The sequence below is a fragment of the Alternaria ventricosa genome, assembly GCF_023758065.1.
Source record: "Alternaria ventricosa strain BMP 2768 chromosome Unknown scaffold_1, whole genome shotgun sequence".
NCBI lineage: Eukaryota > Fungi > Ascomycota > Dothideomycetes > Pleosporales > Pleosporaceae > Alternaria > Alternaria ventricosa.
In genome coordinates, this window is record NW_026055681.1 from 2375922 (window position 1) to 2395005 (window position 19084).

At 51.1% G+C, this 19084-nt stretch overlaps 1 protein-coding gene across 1 annotated transcript; it reads left to right on the plus strand.

The window, feature by feature from the left end:
• Nucleotides 1-5547: 5547 nt before the first annotated feature.
• Nucleotides 5548-6484, plus strand: J4E93_000822 (uncharacterized protein; the record flags this gene model as incomplete). Its single annotated transcript, XM_049338779.1, has 2 exons — nt 5548-5775; nt 5828-6484. The coding sequence occupies 2 exons, from the start codon at nt 5548-5550 to the stop codon at nt 6482-6484; spliced, it is 885 nt and encodes a 294-aa protein (XP_049204664.1).
• Nucleotides 6485-19084: the final 12600 nt, after the last annotated feature.

Consider the following 19084-nt stretch of genomic DNA (forward strand, 5'->3'; position numbering starts at 1 on the left):
CACCTGCACTTTCACTCGAGGCGATGATATCACTAAACGCGCTAGTTCGCGGGCAGCTTCCGCGGTATCGCGTCGCTCCTACTCTAGCAACCTCACAAACCATCTGACAACGCACCTCAAGAATACCTTTTCTGGAGCCTGTGGTACTACGACCGACAAATTCATTTCATCTGTTCAAAAACGTTCTCTGTCATCACTAATGGCGTCGACCTGGTAGTCATCGGCGTCACTGGGTTAGTCTTCATCCTTTCGCTTCATGCCGCTCACCCACAAGCCGTGTTCACAACACCGTGCCGCCTCCCTCTAGGTTGTGAACTGATCCTTCGATGCTCCCCTATCACGATCTCGGCAACGGTTCTCTGGTCGCCCGGTTTTCCGGATTACTATTCCATCACAGCGGAGATGGAAGCCACAGCCCAAGAGACGGCAAGATCGATCCTGTCAATTTCCACCTCATCGCCGCCCACGATCCATCTGACTCGCTCAACGCCATCTCATCGTAATGCCTTGCTTCCGGAACGCATTTGCAGCAGATTCAGGTTCTAAACTCTCTCCTTGCGGTATTACTCGCGATCTCCTTCCATATATATCATATTCGGACCTTTCGCGATTCACGTTCATGCGGACGGCTTTCAGCCCTATGCAAGTCATGGCACCGGTGTCTTATCGAAGAAAGCCACTCTTATTTCGCCTGCGCACGCTGGATTCTGCGCCCAAACCCCGGGCCTCAACATTCCAAGCTGACTCTGATTGATCCCTGATGACACGGTGAACGGTCTGCTTAGTATATTCTCTCTCCCTCACACATGAAAGTCTCTATGGGCTCGGTCTCACATGGCAATCGCTGAAGCCCACGGTAGGTCGCTAAGGCCTGCGTCTTCTTCAGACTACCGAAGTAGCCGGTAAATATACAGTGGACACCCGTTTCAACCCCAAGTCAAGAATATGGCACGCCTAGCAACATATACAATGTAACGCGCTGAGTGCAAACTCGCCATCTACACATCGGTCGAATTACGTCAAGTCAGGGCAGGGGATAAATCAATATAGAAGCGGTAAGAGTGCACAGAACATCAAAAGAGCTGAGATCAATATCTGGGCTGCTATTCTGTTGGGGCCAGTTGAGGCAGGATCAATTGAGTTGGCGGGTTGTCTGAGGCGGCGACGGCCCAAGCTTCACTTTGCAGATTTATCCATACCCTGCCAAACACCTGGCGCGTAAACTGCTGCTGAGATGAATGTCGCGTGGTACGGTGCGGGGAAGCAGGGACAATTTGACAGCTATGCAGCACTGCTCACATCGGTTGGTGTTGCATAACCCTTGGTCTAACATTGTCTGCCGGCACTTCCCCGCCACACCGTTTGGTCAGCCTGGGCGACGCGACTCATCACCCGCCCAAATCTGGACAGTCTGAACCTGACTCGGATCCTGATGTGGGACTCCCGCCGATGCATGGATGCGTTAGAGAACGCCGTCTTTCGCGCGATTGGCATTGTGGATATTGCCGTTGATGTTTGATAGTCAGTGGCTGCGGCACCCCTACACATCATCATGAGTATCACCTCCACGGTTTCTTTTTCCTGTCAGCATTCCATTCCGTTCGTGTGAACGGATTCATCGTCAAGCTCCAGAACCGTTCTCGATGGCCCCTCATGGCCGACTTTCTATCATCTTGGCTTTTGTGCTTACCTCCATATCGACCGTGGTTGTAGCGCTCAGGTGCGTCGACCGTTCGCAACCCTGATCGCAACGTTGGCTGACAGTTCAGATTCTACACTCGGTATTGCTATGTTGGAAAGCTCACGTCGTCCGACTGGGTCATGCTTCTGGCCCTTGTGAGTGTATACTCGCTCCCTGTGCTGCTATTGCTAACCAGATCCAGATCGCAACTTGGTATGAACGTCTCCGCGGAACCCAGGGGAGCTGAACTGACTCATTAATTCCTAAATCTAGGCCATCAGTGGTGGTACATTGCTTCATGATCCATTTCCTCGATTATAGCCATGTTGTTGTAAGTAGCTACTAGCTGTTGAATGACTGTGGTCTAACATAGCATAGAAAGGCGAATGGGAAACCTACAGACCCGTAATCACAGGCTCGCTGCTATCGATTTGGCTATATCGAGTCAATTTCATCCTCAATCTTTGTCTCATCAAGACGTCGATATTGCTATGTACGTTCTATGCCACACGATTCCAGGGATGAACACAGAGAGCTTCGAGTACAACACAAGTGGCTGCGATGGCGCGTCGAACGGCCATTCATTTGCCCATGTGCTTTCAATATTCCTCGGAACGCTCATTTCTGAAGGATCTACTCGGCTAACAGGATCGACTTAGTTTACCATTCTATCGCCGCGTCGAACAAACGCTTCCAATACGTCGTCCGTGTACTCTTGGCCATCACAGTCTCTGGAGGAGTATCCATGATCATCGCCTCCATTCTCATGTGCATTCCGATCACCGATGCGTTCGGATGGGATGCTTGGTATCGAATGTGGGTCCTACACATCTTCGACCTCCATTGTTACAATCCAAATCCATTCTGGCTCTTCAATGCCATCTATAACCTCGTCACGGATGTGATCATCTGGACGTTACCGATATTGTTCTTTTGGAATCTTCCGACAATGCCGCTGAGACGCCGTCTTGAGCTGATAGCCATCTTTTCCGTCGGTATCATGGCCATAATAGCTTCCGCCATTCGGCTTTACACTACAATTTTCTGGGTGTCCGACTATATACAACAAGGACTAACTACAGCAGATCTTTTGATGTGGAGCCAAGTGGAACAGCATGTCGGTCTCATCTCAGCCTCCATACCGTTTCTGCGACCACTCTTCCGTAGAGCGATGGTCAAGGTGAGGAGCAGAGAGCAGCCCAGTCCAGGTCCCGGAAGGCGCTTGGTCGGGGACGGCACACCAGAGTGGACTCCTGCCATGTTCAGGACGCCAATCATCCCATCGCCTAGTCCAACATTTAGCAGCTGTAGCCGGGAATTTAGGCCACCGCGGGGCGCACTCCCGCCCATTGAGCCTATGAGTACGTCAACATGGGGCTCGACCATTTGGGATGGATCTCAGGTTCGACAGGTGCTTCCAAGCTGATCTGTTGGTCATCTATAGACCCGCAAATCTATTCAAGAGTGGAAGAGGCGGACCACCGAGTTCTCAAGAGAGAAAAGCGCCACCGCATGTGCGTGGAGCTCTTTGGCCAAGTGAGGGCAACGGTTGTTCATTCACTGTCGGGAATAGCCTTACACCAAGTTCTGAACTAGGCAATTCGCTCTCCCGAGCCACTCCAACACCTCAACGACACCACGATGTGTGCTCTCATAACTTTGGCACCTACAACGATGACTGCAGACGACGGCGTGGCTGATGCCTGTGCTGCGATGCCATGCGTACTTGCACCTCCGCCTAAACCAGCACTCGATAACCTTCCCATGGAGCTCATCAGAAACATCGTGAAGTTCATACCCGGTTCGCCTGTACACGAGCTACTTGCGTTACGTCAGACCTGTCGCTTCTTCCGCGCAGCCGCCGCCTATTTGCTTTGCCCACGTATGAGGCGCAGGCTCAGACACATTCGAGTGCTGATGACAAAAGACGGGTTGACAGCGCTTCTTGAGATTACGTCGGTAATTCATTGGCGAGACTGTATTCAATGCGTTGAGTTTATCGACCCTGGAATGGACGCCATAAGGGAATACAAAAAAGGAGATCGAGACAAATACCACTGGCTCGGCTATACCGTGGAGTCAGCCAAATTTCGGGAAATCCAGAACAAGGTACGTCGTACAGGTAGAGCAGACTGCGATCTTTGAGTGCGGGCTCGTCCCTTTAGTCACGTTGTTGGGAGTCACTATGTGCTAACGGAGTTCAGATTACACCTGTACGGCAGCTATTCTGGGCTAAATACGCCCCGGTTCTTCTCAAAGAGATCTTCTCCGCTTTCAAAACTATGGAAGGACTCAAGGAGATACATTTCGGGTCAAGAAGTAGCGCTCATAAGCCGTTACCGCGTTCAGAACCTTTCATCATGAGTATAGGGTTTGACTACGCCCATACTAATCTTGCTCGTTTTCTGTTCCAACGTATCTACAATCGCGAGATTGGCACCTACATTTCCGCAGGACACATGCGCTTGCTGCATTGGATATTGTCGGACACGGGCTTCGACAAGGAAATTATTCACTTGAATATGCGCAACCTCACCGGGACTGAACGATTGTCTCTACCTGGAGTATGGCCATATCTAGATCACTCAAGCTTTCAGAAACTCAACTTTGTAGATGTGGACCATGCGCATCCGGTGGACAACATCAGGGCGCCTTCGACAATGAGACTCGATCCGAAGTATGAGCGTCTCAACTCACGCCCAGTATGTTGGAACACCACCGAACTCCGGCTCGTCGGCTGCAAGACAGATTCCAGCTGCGCAGTTGACTACGAGACCTTCTCTCTCCTCGCCAAGTCTCGCTTTCCTCACCTGATCCGGCTCGAACTCATTGGATACGCCGTCACCAGCGAACAGCTCATACCCTTCCTCCGCAGAGTTAATTCTACAGCGCGGGAAGTGTTCTTGACTAGCATCCATCTCACATCTGGTAGTTGGAGAACGGTTCTTCGAGAAATCCGCGCTTTTAAGCGACTGCGTGAGACTAAGTTCAAGATTCTGTCGGAGATGAAACAACAGTATTGGAATGGACGCTTTGCGAAACTTGTAGTAATCCCATGATGGTAGGGCCGATGATTGTCATAGGATTCCTTGTTTGGAGAGATGGCTCGAGTACATGTTGGAAAAGTGTAGATGGTGCTGAGTATAACCAGTCAAATAGCTACACTGGAATACCTCATGACCACATCCACATGCCGATGTCAGACTTCGAGTGACAAAGTGAACGTGGCTTAGTACATCGCCGTACTCGTGGTGATGTGATTCGTCGGGCCGACCGCGTCATGCTCTGGCGATTAGCACTGCCGATGCCGTCCAGTCATGCCGCAATTCTAGAAGCCTAGGGCGAGCGACTTTATCAGCCTGCGGTGGGCTCACCGTGACACGATCCACAGTCGCCTTGCAGGGCGGCGCTGGTGTGATGTGGAAGCCGGGGACACTCGAGCCGCTGCCGAACAGAAAGCTCAGCAGGCGGTGAGTGACAGGGGCGAAGGGTAATTGGCCTGGCGCGTCTTCTGGGCAGGCACTAGTGCATTTGCGCCCACGCGTTGGCCGCTCGGAACTGAGTGAACCTTGGGTGGCAAAAGTGGTACGAACGTCGATCAGGGCCGCCAATCTCCAATTTAATCCGCCTCCTTTGCTGCTGCATCTGCTCTTCTTCACTGCAGCACCTCCGCCAATCGCTCCTTCACCACTCTGCAACCTGCAGTCGTTCCTTCGCTCTACCTCTGCAAACTGCATCTGCCCTCTCTTTTTACTGCTGGACATTGAGAGCAGCCACAATGTACGCCCGATCCCGAAGTACCCCGAAGTCGCATACCCTAGATACTAATAGATGACAGGAACAACGCAACCTCCCTCCTGACGCCTATGGCGCAGGACACCTACTGGGGCTCCTTTGAGGAGATCTCCAAGTACAATGTGCAGCTCAACTACCTCGAGAAGATGTGGATGGCCTGGTACGCATGGATGGGCAACGATGTCCTAGCAACAGGAATCATGTCCTTTGTCTTCCACGAGCTGTTTTACTTTGGACGCGCGCTTCCCTGGATCATCATCGACTGCATACCCTTCTTCAACCGATACAAGCTCCAACACGTACGTCTCCGCGATTGTCAAGCTTTATGCAACGAAAGCTAACTTGCCGCAGCAAAAAATCCCCACTACCTGGGAACAAACGCAATGCGCCGCCCTCGTCCTCCTGTCCCACTTCACCGTCGAGCTTCCCCAGATCTGGATGTTCCACCCCATGTGCCAATACTTCGGCCTCCAGACCTCCGTTCCCTTCCCCAGCATCTACAAGATGGCGTACCAGATCGCCATCTTCTTCGTCTTCGAGGACGCATGGCACTACTGGATGCACCGCGCCATGCACGCCAGCTCCTTCCTCTACAAGAACATCCACAAGATCCACCACCAATACTCTGCTCCCTTCGGTCTGGCCGCTGAGTACGCCTCGCCCATTGAAGTCATGATCCTGGGCTTCGGTACTGTCGGAGTCCCAATCGTCTTCTGCGCCATCACCAAGGACCTCCACATCTTGACCATGTACGCGTGGATCTGCCTCCGTGTGTTCCAGGCCATCGACGCGCACAGCGGCTACGAGTTCCCATGGAGTCTGCACCACTTCCTGCCTTTCTGGGCCGGCGCCGAGCACCACGACGTTCACCACGAGAAGTTCATCGGCAACTACGCCAGCAGCTTCAGGTGGTGGGACCTGCTCTTCGACACCGAGGCCGGTGCTGAGGCCTCCAAGAAGCGCCGTGAGCGCAAGATGGCCGCTGCCAAGCTCAAGAAGGCCAACTGAGCGATCTTTGCTCGCATGTTTACAATCTTTAACGAGTGTTTGTCGGTTTTAGCCGCACGCTTGATGGTTGGGAGGTGGTAGAACCTCTTCCGGCTGATAACTACCCACACGCTTCGATGCGGAGCTGGTATGAGACATGGCGTTTTGGGTATAGGAAACTGCAGCCATGCATATTGGTCGCGGTAATAGACAGGATGACAGTATGGACCCTGGATAATGGGTGGCAGAGAGGTGTTTGTAAATAGGAGCTGGGTCATTATAGAATATTTACCTAATATTATCATCACGGTCGTTACGTTGAACGTTAATCTATTTCATCACTTTCCCGATTTCGTACTGCTAAGTCTTCACGCTTTTCATACGCGAAACTCACATCAAGAATATCAGTAGATGACTACCGGAGGATGGATTGCGCCTTTGAGTCAGACCGGGGTCTTGATTCGGGCTGGAGTACAGTAGACAACCACCTTTGAAGAGCAGCCCAGCAAGCCGCAGCTACAAGATATTCGAAGCATGAACGTACACAGCCAAAGGCTACTCGCAAAAAGACTCCAAGGTCGAGCGCGACGCCTATGAGCAGGTGGAATTCTACATTGGGTAGATGGCGAAGGCCCCTGGTGATAGCGCGGAACGCGTCTTGGCGCGGCTTGCCTGGCGCGTTGACATTCCGAGCTCATCAACTTTCTTTAACCTCACCAAACCGCGCAATCACCTCCACCACCCCAAGACGACGGTGCGCGCAAAGACGGCATCATGAGCTCCGGGCGCCCTGTTGTCCACCAGGACTACATTGCTAAAATCCGATATTCGAATGCGCTGCCTCCTCCACCCTGTCCGCCAAAGCTGCTGGACATCCCCAACACTGGTCTTTCGAGCGGTCAATACACATCAGCAGGCTTTGCATCGAGATTAGCGCGAGAGCAGTCGCTGAATATTGAGGCTGATGCGGAGCTGGGAATGCCCATCGATTTGGTGGGTATCCCCAAGGTATTCGATGGAGACGAGTCTGGTAAGAGCGAACCCGTGGCGCAAACCCTCGCAGCGACTGACGCGTCCAACAGCTATCCAGGCGATGCCTCACCCGCCACCGCTCAGTACAGCAGACAGGGCGCTGATGCGACCACCGAACCAGCTCGGCAAGACGCAGACCAATGCCTCTGGCGCGACTTTCCTGCGACGAACCGAATATGTCACCTCAAGCACAACCGGCGGCTCCAAATTCGAGTCTAGCAACTCGTCCAACACGATGCGCCTGCGGAGGAAGCGAAAGCAGGTAGAGACGTCGTTAGACGACCCAACCAACATCGCGAGACACATCCTGAAGAGCTTCAACATCGCGTACCCAGCAGACGCCTACAACGGCCAAGACGGCGCCGAGAACATCAGGGCAGCGGAATCGACGCCTGAAGAGCGACTAGCATGGAACAAGCCCAAGAACCCCCGAAACCCCAACTTGACACTCGTGGACTCCTACCCACTCCTCCCAGACTGGGACGCCATGCCCGACACCGGCGGCTACATGGTCTTCAAGTTCACCGCACCCCCGATTAACAACCCACTCGACCCATCCTACGACCCGCGTCTCGACGTCGCGCTCCTCCGCCCGGCCGGCCAAACAATCCAAGACCAAGAAAAGTACATGGAAGACCGCGAAGCCCATCGCCTGGACCCCACCGTCCCACCCCCGATCCCCCGCTGGCAATTCGAATACTTCCTCCCCTCAGACAGGAACAAGGTCCGCGGCATCAAACGCAACTTCACCACGCACGACCCCACCAACGAAGCAGACATCGACTTCGACATCGCCGAAGACGACGAGGGCCAGCCGCGCAAATGCTTCAAATACGACAACGTGCGTACGTACGAGACGAGCCAGCAAGTCGGCGATCCAAGCGATACTTACGGCGACGTTGTTGCGCTTGCGCTGCATGATCCTGAGAAGCATGCGAATGAGCCGCTGCGTGACAGCAAGATGCAGCGGGCGGCGTACTTTTATCCGATTACGCAGAGGACGCAACTGAGGCCCAGGAGGCCGGGCAGGATTGATATGACGGAGGAACAGCCGAAGGTCGATATTATCGAGGCGGCGGGTAAGGAGCCGGAGAGTTTGGAACGGAGGGAGGGGTATAGGAAGAGGGCTGAGGGCGTGGAGTAGGTGCATAAGAGGATGGCAACGAGAACGGGGAGTTTGGGTAAAGCTTCTCATTGTTGGAGTTGCCAGAGCCAAGGTCGATGAGCATAAGTTGAGATTGAACCGGTTTGGTATTTATCATCAGCGTCGGCGTTAATTGAGGTACAGAGATGTAACAACAGATATCGTGGATCGTTCGGCATACTATCGGCATATACTCGAAGTCTTTTCTTTCCAGCAAAAAACGTTATTGGGTATCTCTCTAGTCTAATTCTGCAGAACGCCATTATACACCGAAACACCTCTAGAAAAGCAATGCCAGGAAATGCCCATCGCTTCCTTCTGGACACCTCCATACGTATTCCTCCCCACTTCTTCCATGAACCTTACACCTCTTCCATACATCTCATACCTCTTCCGTACACCTCATTTCTTCCACGTCCCTCACACCTCTGTAGTGGAGCTCACTCAGCGACTGCAATGACAATGGCGATAATGATCCCAACACAGGTGGCGCCGAATGCAGCAATGCTAATGACAAGTCCAATGAAAGGGGCATGCCTTTCGATATGTTTGAACCACGCTTGCTCGGTAAGCCTAGTTGGGAGGGTAGGTCTGCGTCTCGAGGTTGGTGGATGGTTGTTCGTGTTGATGTTGTCGTTTCTTTCGAGATCGCGATCGACGGCAGAAGGTGATATGAGGGCGGGTGGTGGTGGGGAGGGCGTAGGTACAGTAGATTCGGTGGTGACAATGGGCAGCAGAGGTAGAGTAGGATCCGTGGAAGACATGGCCTTCCGAAGTTGCAATGCGGTACTTTGCTCGACTATGATGGGTCAGCCTCATGAGCACAGCCAATCAGAGCCCAGATGCCGGGGGGCTAACGTACAGACGCCTAAGCAAATCGGTAATAATGCTGCGCAGTCAAGCAAAAAAGTTAAAGCAGTTTTGACTGTGTGAGGTACTGTGGATTCTACATCTTGAAGCATCTTGCGGGCGCTGAGGATTTATACGTCTTTGCTTTGTCGCTGTGAAAACAGATGCCGGCAACGTCCGAATAATACATCCTCAACAGCTGTTGAGCTGTTGACCTGAGTGACCTCGGGAGGTGTAGCTTGCGAATGCTGGGGACGTCCGTGCGCCCGCGGGCCAAGATTATCACATGTGCATAGCGAATGAAATCCACTTTTCACCCGATCGAACGGGATGATGTCAGCAATCTGCCCAATTCCCCGTGGTCTTTTACTGAACGTGCTTTTGGGCGACATTTCTGAAACCAGTGCTGTTTCTGAAACAAGACACCATCGTGCGCCTCTTCAAGTCGCACTGAACGACATTCCGGGTCCTGGCGTCATGCCAGAGAAATGCTTTACCACCGCGCGTTTTGAGAGGTGCTGATGACGGTAAAACTACTGAACATAAGGATCAAATCCAAAGCAAAGGCAGATGTACATCTATGTGTTTGGGCAAGACATACCATGTCTTCTGAGGAAATTTCTATTCGCGCGGTTAGCTGTTGTTAGGTCAGCTCACCTCGAACAGATGTGTCCGCTCAGGCTCGAAGGCTGCACCAGCCTTACGGGAAAGCTAGCAGCACCAAGCACATCAACCGTTGGACTTGATGATTCGTATTGCTGATATTTTACACGCGCAGGACTACATCAAGCGGCTACCACGGAACATCTGTGTGGAATCACTCAAAAGACCTCTTTCTCTGTTCTGCTTCTATCCACGGCCTCGCACATCGCGTCCCACGCGGACTTTTCGCAAACGACAACCACTTGATTGGCTCACTCATCGGATAATACAACCTTGAAACCAGTCGAACAACAGTTATCGTCTAGAGGAGTTGTCGCACAATGTTGAAGGAAACAAGAGCTTGGTTATCACGACTATGGAAGACGTGCTCTTTGCATCCGCAGTATTGAAAGACTCGCGCGGGTAGTAAATGATATGGATACGTATGTGTACAAAAATACAAACAAACAGGGAATACGCGACAATGAGAAAGATTCAAAAACACACAACGCTGGCTCTGAAACTGGAAGAAGCCTGACGTGTCCACCCAGATGTATACGCGACGCGACAGTATGTAAGCCTCTCCAGTCCATTCCAATGTACATCTCCATCCATCGCACTTCCCAACTAGCTTTTGTTACAAACTATGCGAACTCCTTTAAACACTTTTTGACCCGCTCTTTAGGTTGGACATGTCTTAGGTTAGACGTGTCTTAGGTTGGACATGTCAGATGCTGCGGGCTGCTTCGACCTGATCCCTCTGGTACTGGTAGCTCACTTGACCGCAACAGTAATGACAGCGGCGACGATAATCCCCACGATAGTGACAATGAGCGTAATAATGGCGACGACAAGGCCGATAAAGCCGGTGTGTCCTTCGATACGGGTAAGCCAGGCTCTCACACCGGACGCGGTTGCATGGGCCCTTGCGAGCATCGTTCGATTGTTGACTGGAAGCGTGCCAAACGTAGGGAGTGTCTGAACGCGCTGTGGCGGTTGATACACGGGCAGCAAGTTATTCAGGTTGACTTGCTCGGTTGTAGCGACGGCAGAAGGAGGAGACATGGCGACAGGGTTGAAGACGAATGGGACGATTTGATTGGCTGTGGTAAATTAGCCATTAGTCTGATTAACTGGGGTATAGGTGAGCTACATTGCGTAGTGCAGATGAGCTGTGGTGACTCTGTGCAGTGTATCCAGTTTTCAGTCTCCGAGGTCAGCTGGCAAAGAAGAGCATTTATGCATTGAGGGGCGTCGACGCTGGTTTTCTTGGTGTCATTACGGTTATGCTCGCGTTTCTGGTTATTCCTGGTCGCGCATATGCTCAATCTTCTGGTTATACCTGGTCGTGCATATGCTCAGACAGCTGCGAAGACGCTACCCGTACACTGCATACGGGTAGCCGCATGCTGAGTGTGGGCATCAAGTTGTACAGCACGGAACAGGGCACCGGGAAACACCTCGACCTCGAGCTAAAGACGCTTAGCTACAAGTTTCGCAGTATCTGAGCACGCTCAGGTGCTTATGTCACGTCGCCAGCCCAACTCTTCCAAGAGCTCGACACGTTTACCTAGGTATTTCTCACAACAAGCACCCAATTCTGCGGTCGAGATCACTATGACCATAGAACACACACACCCGGGCGCGTTGATTCAAAAAAGTGCGTCCAAATGTCCAAGTTCACATGTGCAAAACCTGTTAGACGCTTCTCGAGGACAAGTAATGGCATGTGCGAAAGTACTCAAGCTCCTTCTTTGTTCGCAAAAATCTCATTGGGTATATTTCTCTCTCTCTAGTCTATCTTTACAAACATCCTAGCTTGATTCACGTCACTTGATCACAGCAGTAATTATAGCGACAATGACTCCGATAAATGTAAGAGCGACCCCAATAACCGTAGCATACTCCTTGACATGAATCAGCCAGGTCTTCTTCTCGTGATGTGCGATCGCGATACTATCGGCATTTGAGAGTATCGATTGGTTGCGTAGATAGTAGGGACTGAAGGCAGAAGGTAGAGTGTGAGCGCGTTGTGGTTGTGATAAGACGTGGGTTGGAAGGAAAGAGCCCGAGTTAGCCTGCTCGGCTGCAGGAGCGATGGGATGGGACATTGCGATGCGCTATGGTACTGATTGGCTAACACATGGATTATCAGTATACAGAATGCGAAACGGTAGGGTATGTAAATACAACTAACACTGAAGTCTTTGACGGAGGGTTTGGCTCTTCTTCTGTCGAGACCTTTGGCACGGCACTCCAACTTGATATACTACTATTACGCCCACGCCTTCAGGGCCATTCGGTTCAAAGATCAAAAATATCGGTTGAGGCGCGTTCAGCTCAAGCCAACCAGACACACCCGCAGGCCGGTGAGACGTAGTCGAAGCCAATCAGATCGCCGTGGCGTCAGGAAACCCGCCCGGCTGTCTGGTTCACTTGCACATATCCCGGTCTCGAGCTGCATTGATCGCCCCCCTGCCCCTCTTTCACAGCTACCGTGCCTGCCGCGTAGGTGGCTCGTGCTTTCTGTTCATGCTTCCCTGCACGCAGATACTCTATCAGGACGGACAGCAAGGCTGAGAACGCGTAGCCAATAAGGTCAAGAGTCATTTACATAAGCCCAACTTGGCGGACGATAGGTTAGCTCGCCTTTTCTAGATCAGGCAGCCTTGAAGCCACAACTCAGTAGAGCGTGGCACTGACGATTTCACGTCCAGGACTATGTCAAGCCATTGCATGGTTTATGAAAAGTGATCATGGAAGATGCGGAAGCACTAAACATGCTTTCTTCTTGCGAAGTATTCTTAGATCTTCCTCTCTATTGTATCTCACTCCATAGCCTAGCATGCCATGTTCTACATGAACCTTTTGTGAACGATAAAACATCTGTCCGACTCATTCACTTGGCTACAACAGTAACAACAGCGGTAACAATAATTCCAACTATTGCAACCATAATCCCAACAGCCCAAATAATAAGTGTGATGAGTTTGGCGTTCTTCATAATGCAATGATGCCATGTTCTTACACGTGCCCTACCGTTGGTGCTTGGAGGGCTTCTTCGATCGTTGGATGGATGATGGTTGAGTGGAGGGAAGGTATAGGCGCGGCGCGATCGGATATATGTGGGCAACAAGGTGTCCATATTGATCTCCTTGGCTGCGGTGGTGTCTGAAGAGAGCATTGGTGATGCGTTACTTGAATTGACTATCATACTTTAGTGTGCTGTATCGGCCAATCATAGACCAGATCATGCTAAGCCACATACCGTAGTAGGATTGACTAGAAAAGCCTTGCGTAAAATGTACAGTGCGGTAGAAGAGAGGACTATTGGTTGTTCTCCGTCCAAACGGGAGTCTTGAAGTTTGTTTCCGGCGAACAGAGTTCATATACCTGGCCGACGAGGACTTTGGGAATGCGCGCTGCAGAGGCTATGAGGCTGCATGATCATCACCTGGGCATGCAACGTAGCGCGAATAAGATGCATCGTGAGCTGGTGAGACGAGACCACTAGGGCCCATATAGCAGAGCAAGCCGGAATCCGGGCGCAACTGCAAGTGGCACTGGTCAGGGCGAGTGTGAACGGGCCAGCTTGAGGGTGAATTTAGATGCGACTGGACGCGTAGATGTTCTCAGGGCCATCGACGCCATTTCATGTGTTCCACTAGGCCAGAGAAAGGTTTGAAGGTCAAGTGAGGTGTTGTCGGACGCGGGAAAGTGCAAATACAATGCCAGTTATGTCTTCAGACTGGTTTGTAAGTCAATACGGCTAAGCTCCGGACCTGGATCACTTAGGTCAACTGGGGCAATGCAATGGTCGGTACTTGCATGGACTGCTACACTTTGTTCAGAAGATCTCTGCTTACACTCGTTTTTGGCATGGATGATGAGCACTGCTTATGTGGAATGGCTTGAAAGGTATATCCTCGGGTCTCGCGATCATTGTACATGGGTTTTCATATCGGTAGTGGCAGGAGGCACAAGGTCGTGGCAGGTCGCGCACTAGATATTGACGTCATGCAGGCTTGTTGGGCCCCGGCAACCGCGCGGTTCCGCACCGCCTGTCGTCTCTTCCTCTACACACACCTAGGCGTGTCGACTCTCGAGGAAACCAGCCACTTCATTCATCTTATTTAAACCACGCGCACATGTGTAAGCTGTCGTATCAGTCGCAAGAGTGCGTATTGGTTTTTTCGAAGTACTCAAAGTTCTTTCTTCCTCGCAAAAGTTTCACTAGGTATCTCGACAATAATTCAATCCGTCACAGAAAGAATAGAGTGCGCCTTTGACTCAGACTGCGGCCCGGTCACACTTCACGAGCAATCTTCATAGGTACCTAGGTAGCTCTGAGAGCTCCCTATTTTCCATTGCATACGGCATTTGGTATTTGAGCGATGCGACACCGCTTATGAACTCGAATCGTCTCTTCATATGGCTTATTTCACCGTAACGGCAAGAACAACTCCGACTACAATTCCAACAACTGTGACAGCGATTGCGATGACAGCGATAACAATTCCAATAACAGGGGCGTACTTCTCAACGTGTAAAAACCATGTTTTTTCCGTAAATTTGGTTACAACAGCAGCTCTGGCTCTCGATGCCGTTGTTCGATTGTCGTTGTTGAAATCGGGCTCGAAGGCAGGAGGTAGACTGTAGGCGCGTGGTGGTAAGATGTGCGTCGGTAGCGTCGAGTCGGTATTGATCAGCCGAAGTGGTATGAATGCGTCGTGAGCCAGCTGAGATACTTGGCTTTCGTCAACAAGTTGCTCAACCGTCGTGCTGGTTGAAGAAAACATAGCGATGCGATATGGGACTGGGTCTAATCATTATCGGTTAGCGCGGTGCTAAAGCCATAGGCTACCTGAGACCCACGCACGGGTGGTAGTGGTGAATTGTGTCAATAGAGTTCGCGGAACACCAGGATCGAGGGATCATGAATAGTGCGGCGTTTCTTGGGAGCCTAGGTTCTTCTCCTTTCAACAGTCTCTATCGCCCACTGAGCATCTTGATATATCCCACTCGTCTTCTTCGTTCTTCCACAATGATCGCGCGCCACTGCCGGGCCGTCGATTCTTCCGAGGCCAGCTCGCCGCAGCAGCGTCCCCTGTGCCAATAAGACACTGTCATGCACTACTAGTGCTCACCCGACTTCCTGTATGCGTTTTCCAAGGCTGTTGCTCCGTACAACCGTCAATGTTTACCAAGCTACCTAGGTACCCTTTATCGGGTTAGGCAGCCTTGAAGTTACTTTAGAATGAGAGCTGCGCTGCTAAGCTTCCGTCAGGAAATACATCAAGCGACTATTGTATAGCTTATCTGAACCACCCATAAGCTATATGGACGCACTCGAAACCCTTTCTTCTTGCGAGGCTTCATTTGATGTCTCCTTTTGATATCTTGGAGCGCAATCACCACTTCAATGCACTCAGAAACCATAGGGTCCGCCTTTGACTCAGACTGCGGCCGGGTCCTGGTTCAGTCTGTTCGTTGAGATAGTAACTTGGTTCCACGCATTCACTTAACCACAATAGCAACAATAGAGACAATAAGTCCACTGATAGTAGCGAAGCCAACAAGATAGATAAACCACCGTTCCACACCCGAGTCAGGTAGTACAGCAAGTCTGATCGATCGCTGAAGCCTCAGTGAGTACGCTTGGTCGTTGTAAGGAAGAGACTCGATAGACGGAAAGGTGTAGGCGCGCCGCGGCTGGAGGTACGTTGGTAGAAAGGTCTCTATGTCAATCTCCTCAGCTGCGGTAGTGGCAGAGGAGGAAGACATGGCGATGCAATGTGGTACTCTGGTTACCTATGATGCTTTTTGGCGTGACTGTGCTGCCAACCTGATCGAGGAACGTACGACGATACCGTACGCCGAATTCAGAGTCAAGAGTCTACCTTTTGGTAGATTCGTGGTGAACGTCTCGGGAACTACTCTGCTATCCTTATTCTCTTGTATTCACAAGTTGGACCTTCATTTTGCGGGTTGACTGAATGCGACTGCGCGTCTCTTAAGCTCTCCTGTTTCTCGGCATATTGTTAGGCCTGCTCTACTCAATCTGACTGAATGCTACCTAGTTAGCTTCATATGGCATAGGTCATCAGATATGTTTAACTGCTGGTAGCCAGTCAGACAGCAGTGAATTTTTGGAGGCGTTGTTACACAACGTCTTTGCCGCAAGTCGATCCGCAGAATGTTGGGTGGTCTTATGAGGACAGCCGTGGGCAAGGAAGTAGCTCGGCTGATTGCGGCGCTTGACGCGACCTCCCGGGATGTGGCGATCTAGCGTGGGCGTGGGTGTCAATACCTTACATTTAGCACGCCTGACTTCTCACACGCTAGCTGACCTTTCTTTGTAACCATCTCCAACAAGTTTGCGTGGCAACGCAGCTATCCTATTTACATCGCCTATGTTCGACATAGAAGGAAATATGCGGTCACATTTCGTTGCGATTGAAGATACCTCGAAGTCCTTACGTCATGCCTGCCCTCAGGACCGCGCGATTCCGTGCCGACATCACCATCACCATCGCCAACACACACCACTATCTTGTCCAGAGAGAAAGGCAGTCATGTTCACATCTGCGAAAATGGGTGCGCTGGGAAATCCGAGCAGAATGTCCGTGCCAAACGGACCGCCCAACGCGCTGACTCAAGCGACGTGATGCTACCGCAATGATTGACGGATTTAATTGCCGAACCCTCGCATCTCTATCGCCGATTCAATCTCCATACTAATTCATTCCATTTTCGCGCAAACCCCTCTCTTTTCAACGTCTTTTTTCTCGTCGCTACAACACCGCTATTCGTTGAGTACTTGCGCCATGGCCACGCGCGGCACCACCGACTCACAACCGCAAGAACCATCGCGACTTGACACCTCGGTAACACTGCAGGATAGCCATGAGGTGCCATCTTGGTACGCGCATAACTCGTTCATCCTTACAGGCTACCGGCCCGTCGCAAAATCTATCCCCCTCTGCCTCCGCAGCCTACTCCAACTGCATAACGAAACAGTAAACATCTACACGCACCTCATCCCCGGCATCTTCGTCCTCCTAGCCAGCTACTCATTCGATCGCTACTTCAATACGCGATTTCCTCAAGCAACATGGAGCGATCAACTCGTCTTCCGCATCTTCCTAACCGCCTCCGTGGTCTGCTTTGGTACTTCAGCTGCGTATCATACGCTGATATGCCACTCGGAGGGGTATGCGAGCCTGTGGGTTAAAGCAGATTATGTCGCGATCATCGGGCAGATCGTAGGATCATTTATACCTGGCATCTACTTTGGATTCTACTGCGAATCGGGGTTGCAGAAACTATACTGGTCAATGGTAGGTTATATATGAACGATGAGAATGAGATGTTGTATGACTGATCTGCCCCTTCAGATCGTCACGCTGGGGACGCTGACAGCAACCACGGTCATCAATCCCAGTCTTCACGGCCCGAGATGGAAGACATTACGCTTATCAACATTCATCGCAACGGGCTTCTCGGCGTTTGCGCCGATCTTGCACGGCGTGTCGATCTTCGGCCATGAACAGCTTGACAAGCAGACTGGCCTGCGGTATTATTACCTCGAGGGTATCTTGATACTGATCGGAGTTGGATTCTATGCGGTAAGGCTAGCATGTCCATCGATACGTCCTTTTTCTCAAGACCGAACCTTCGTTAATTGGTATAATAGACTCACTTCCCAGAATCTTGGAGACCGAAGCGATATGATATTTGGGGCGCATCGCATCAGCTGTTCCATGTCTTTATTGTTCTCAGCGCTGTGGCTCACTGGTACGGTATTATGAGCGCTATGGAATGGAACTATGTGAACCAGCGCTGTCAATGGTCTTAAAGTTTCATTCGCTAGATTATGCGTACCTTTAAAGCCTTTCTCTCACCTTCAACTTACACACCACCCTATCACAACCGCGCTATATTAATTAGACTACCCAACTAGAAATCCCCCCATCAGAAAAGAAGAGCAAAAAAAGAATAGACACAGCAAGACTCGAACTTGCATGTCCCGCATCACGCCCCGACACGCCCGGCTGATTCCTTGAAGTCGTTGATTCCTTGAAGTCGTTGATTCCTTGAAGTCGTTGATTCCTTGAAGTCGTTGATTCCTTGAAGTCGTTGATTCCTTGAAGCCATTGATTCCTTGAAGTTATTGATTCCTTGAAACACCGCCGGGTAACGCTAGGCTATTGTGTGCGGACGCCTTACCATTAGGCCATGTGTCCCTTATTTGGTTTTGATGAGAGAACGAGAAAATGCTGGGTATATGGATAAGTAAAGTGGACGGGTGAGAGAAAGAGACATGCAAAAGAACAACGAGAAACCATGGCACTGCAACGATGCAGAGCGAAACGAGCCACTCATTACTTCCGCAACATCGACGACTCAAGCGAAAAGATTCTCGTATAAACAAAAGAAGTTGCAAGTATAGTATGCTGAGAATAAAGGAACCAATTTCTTTTCTTCGTTTACCATCTCACCCACTACTACATAGAGCATCGTTATAGATGTATACCGTTCCCTTATGATAGCCACTATTATACCTTCACCGCCTAGCTCTCCCCATACAAACCAACAAAAATAAACCCGATCCGAACACAATAAGACTCGAACTTACACATCCCGCACCACCAACCGCCCAGTATCACCAGTGAGCCAGTTTGTACCGTCTCACCTTGACTCCCAGGATGTGCATCACGAAATAGCCCAGCAAGCTCAGTTCCAACGGTAGCGACCCATTTCCCCAATCTCACCAGGCTTCTCGCACGCCCAACAACCAGCCTTCTTTCTTATATTCAATGGAGAACAGAACCTCTAGGGTTGCCCCCAGTCGGCCCTTTACTCCGGGACGAGAAAGCTGGTGCTTGATCAGAGCTAGGACCGGCCCCGTGCCGGAACTACGTTGGGCGTGCGTTCGCTAGGTTTTTTGTGTG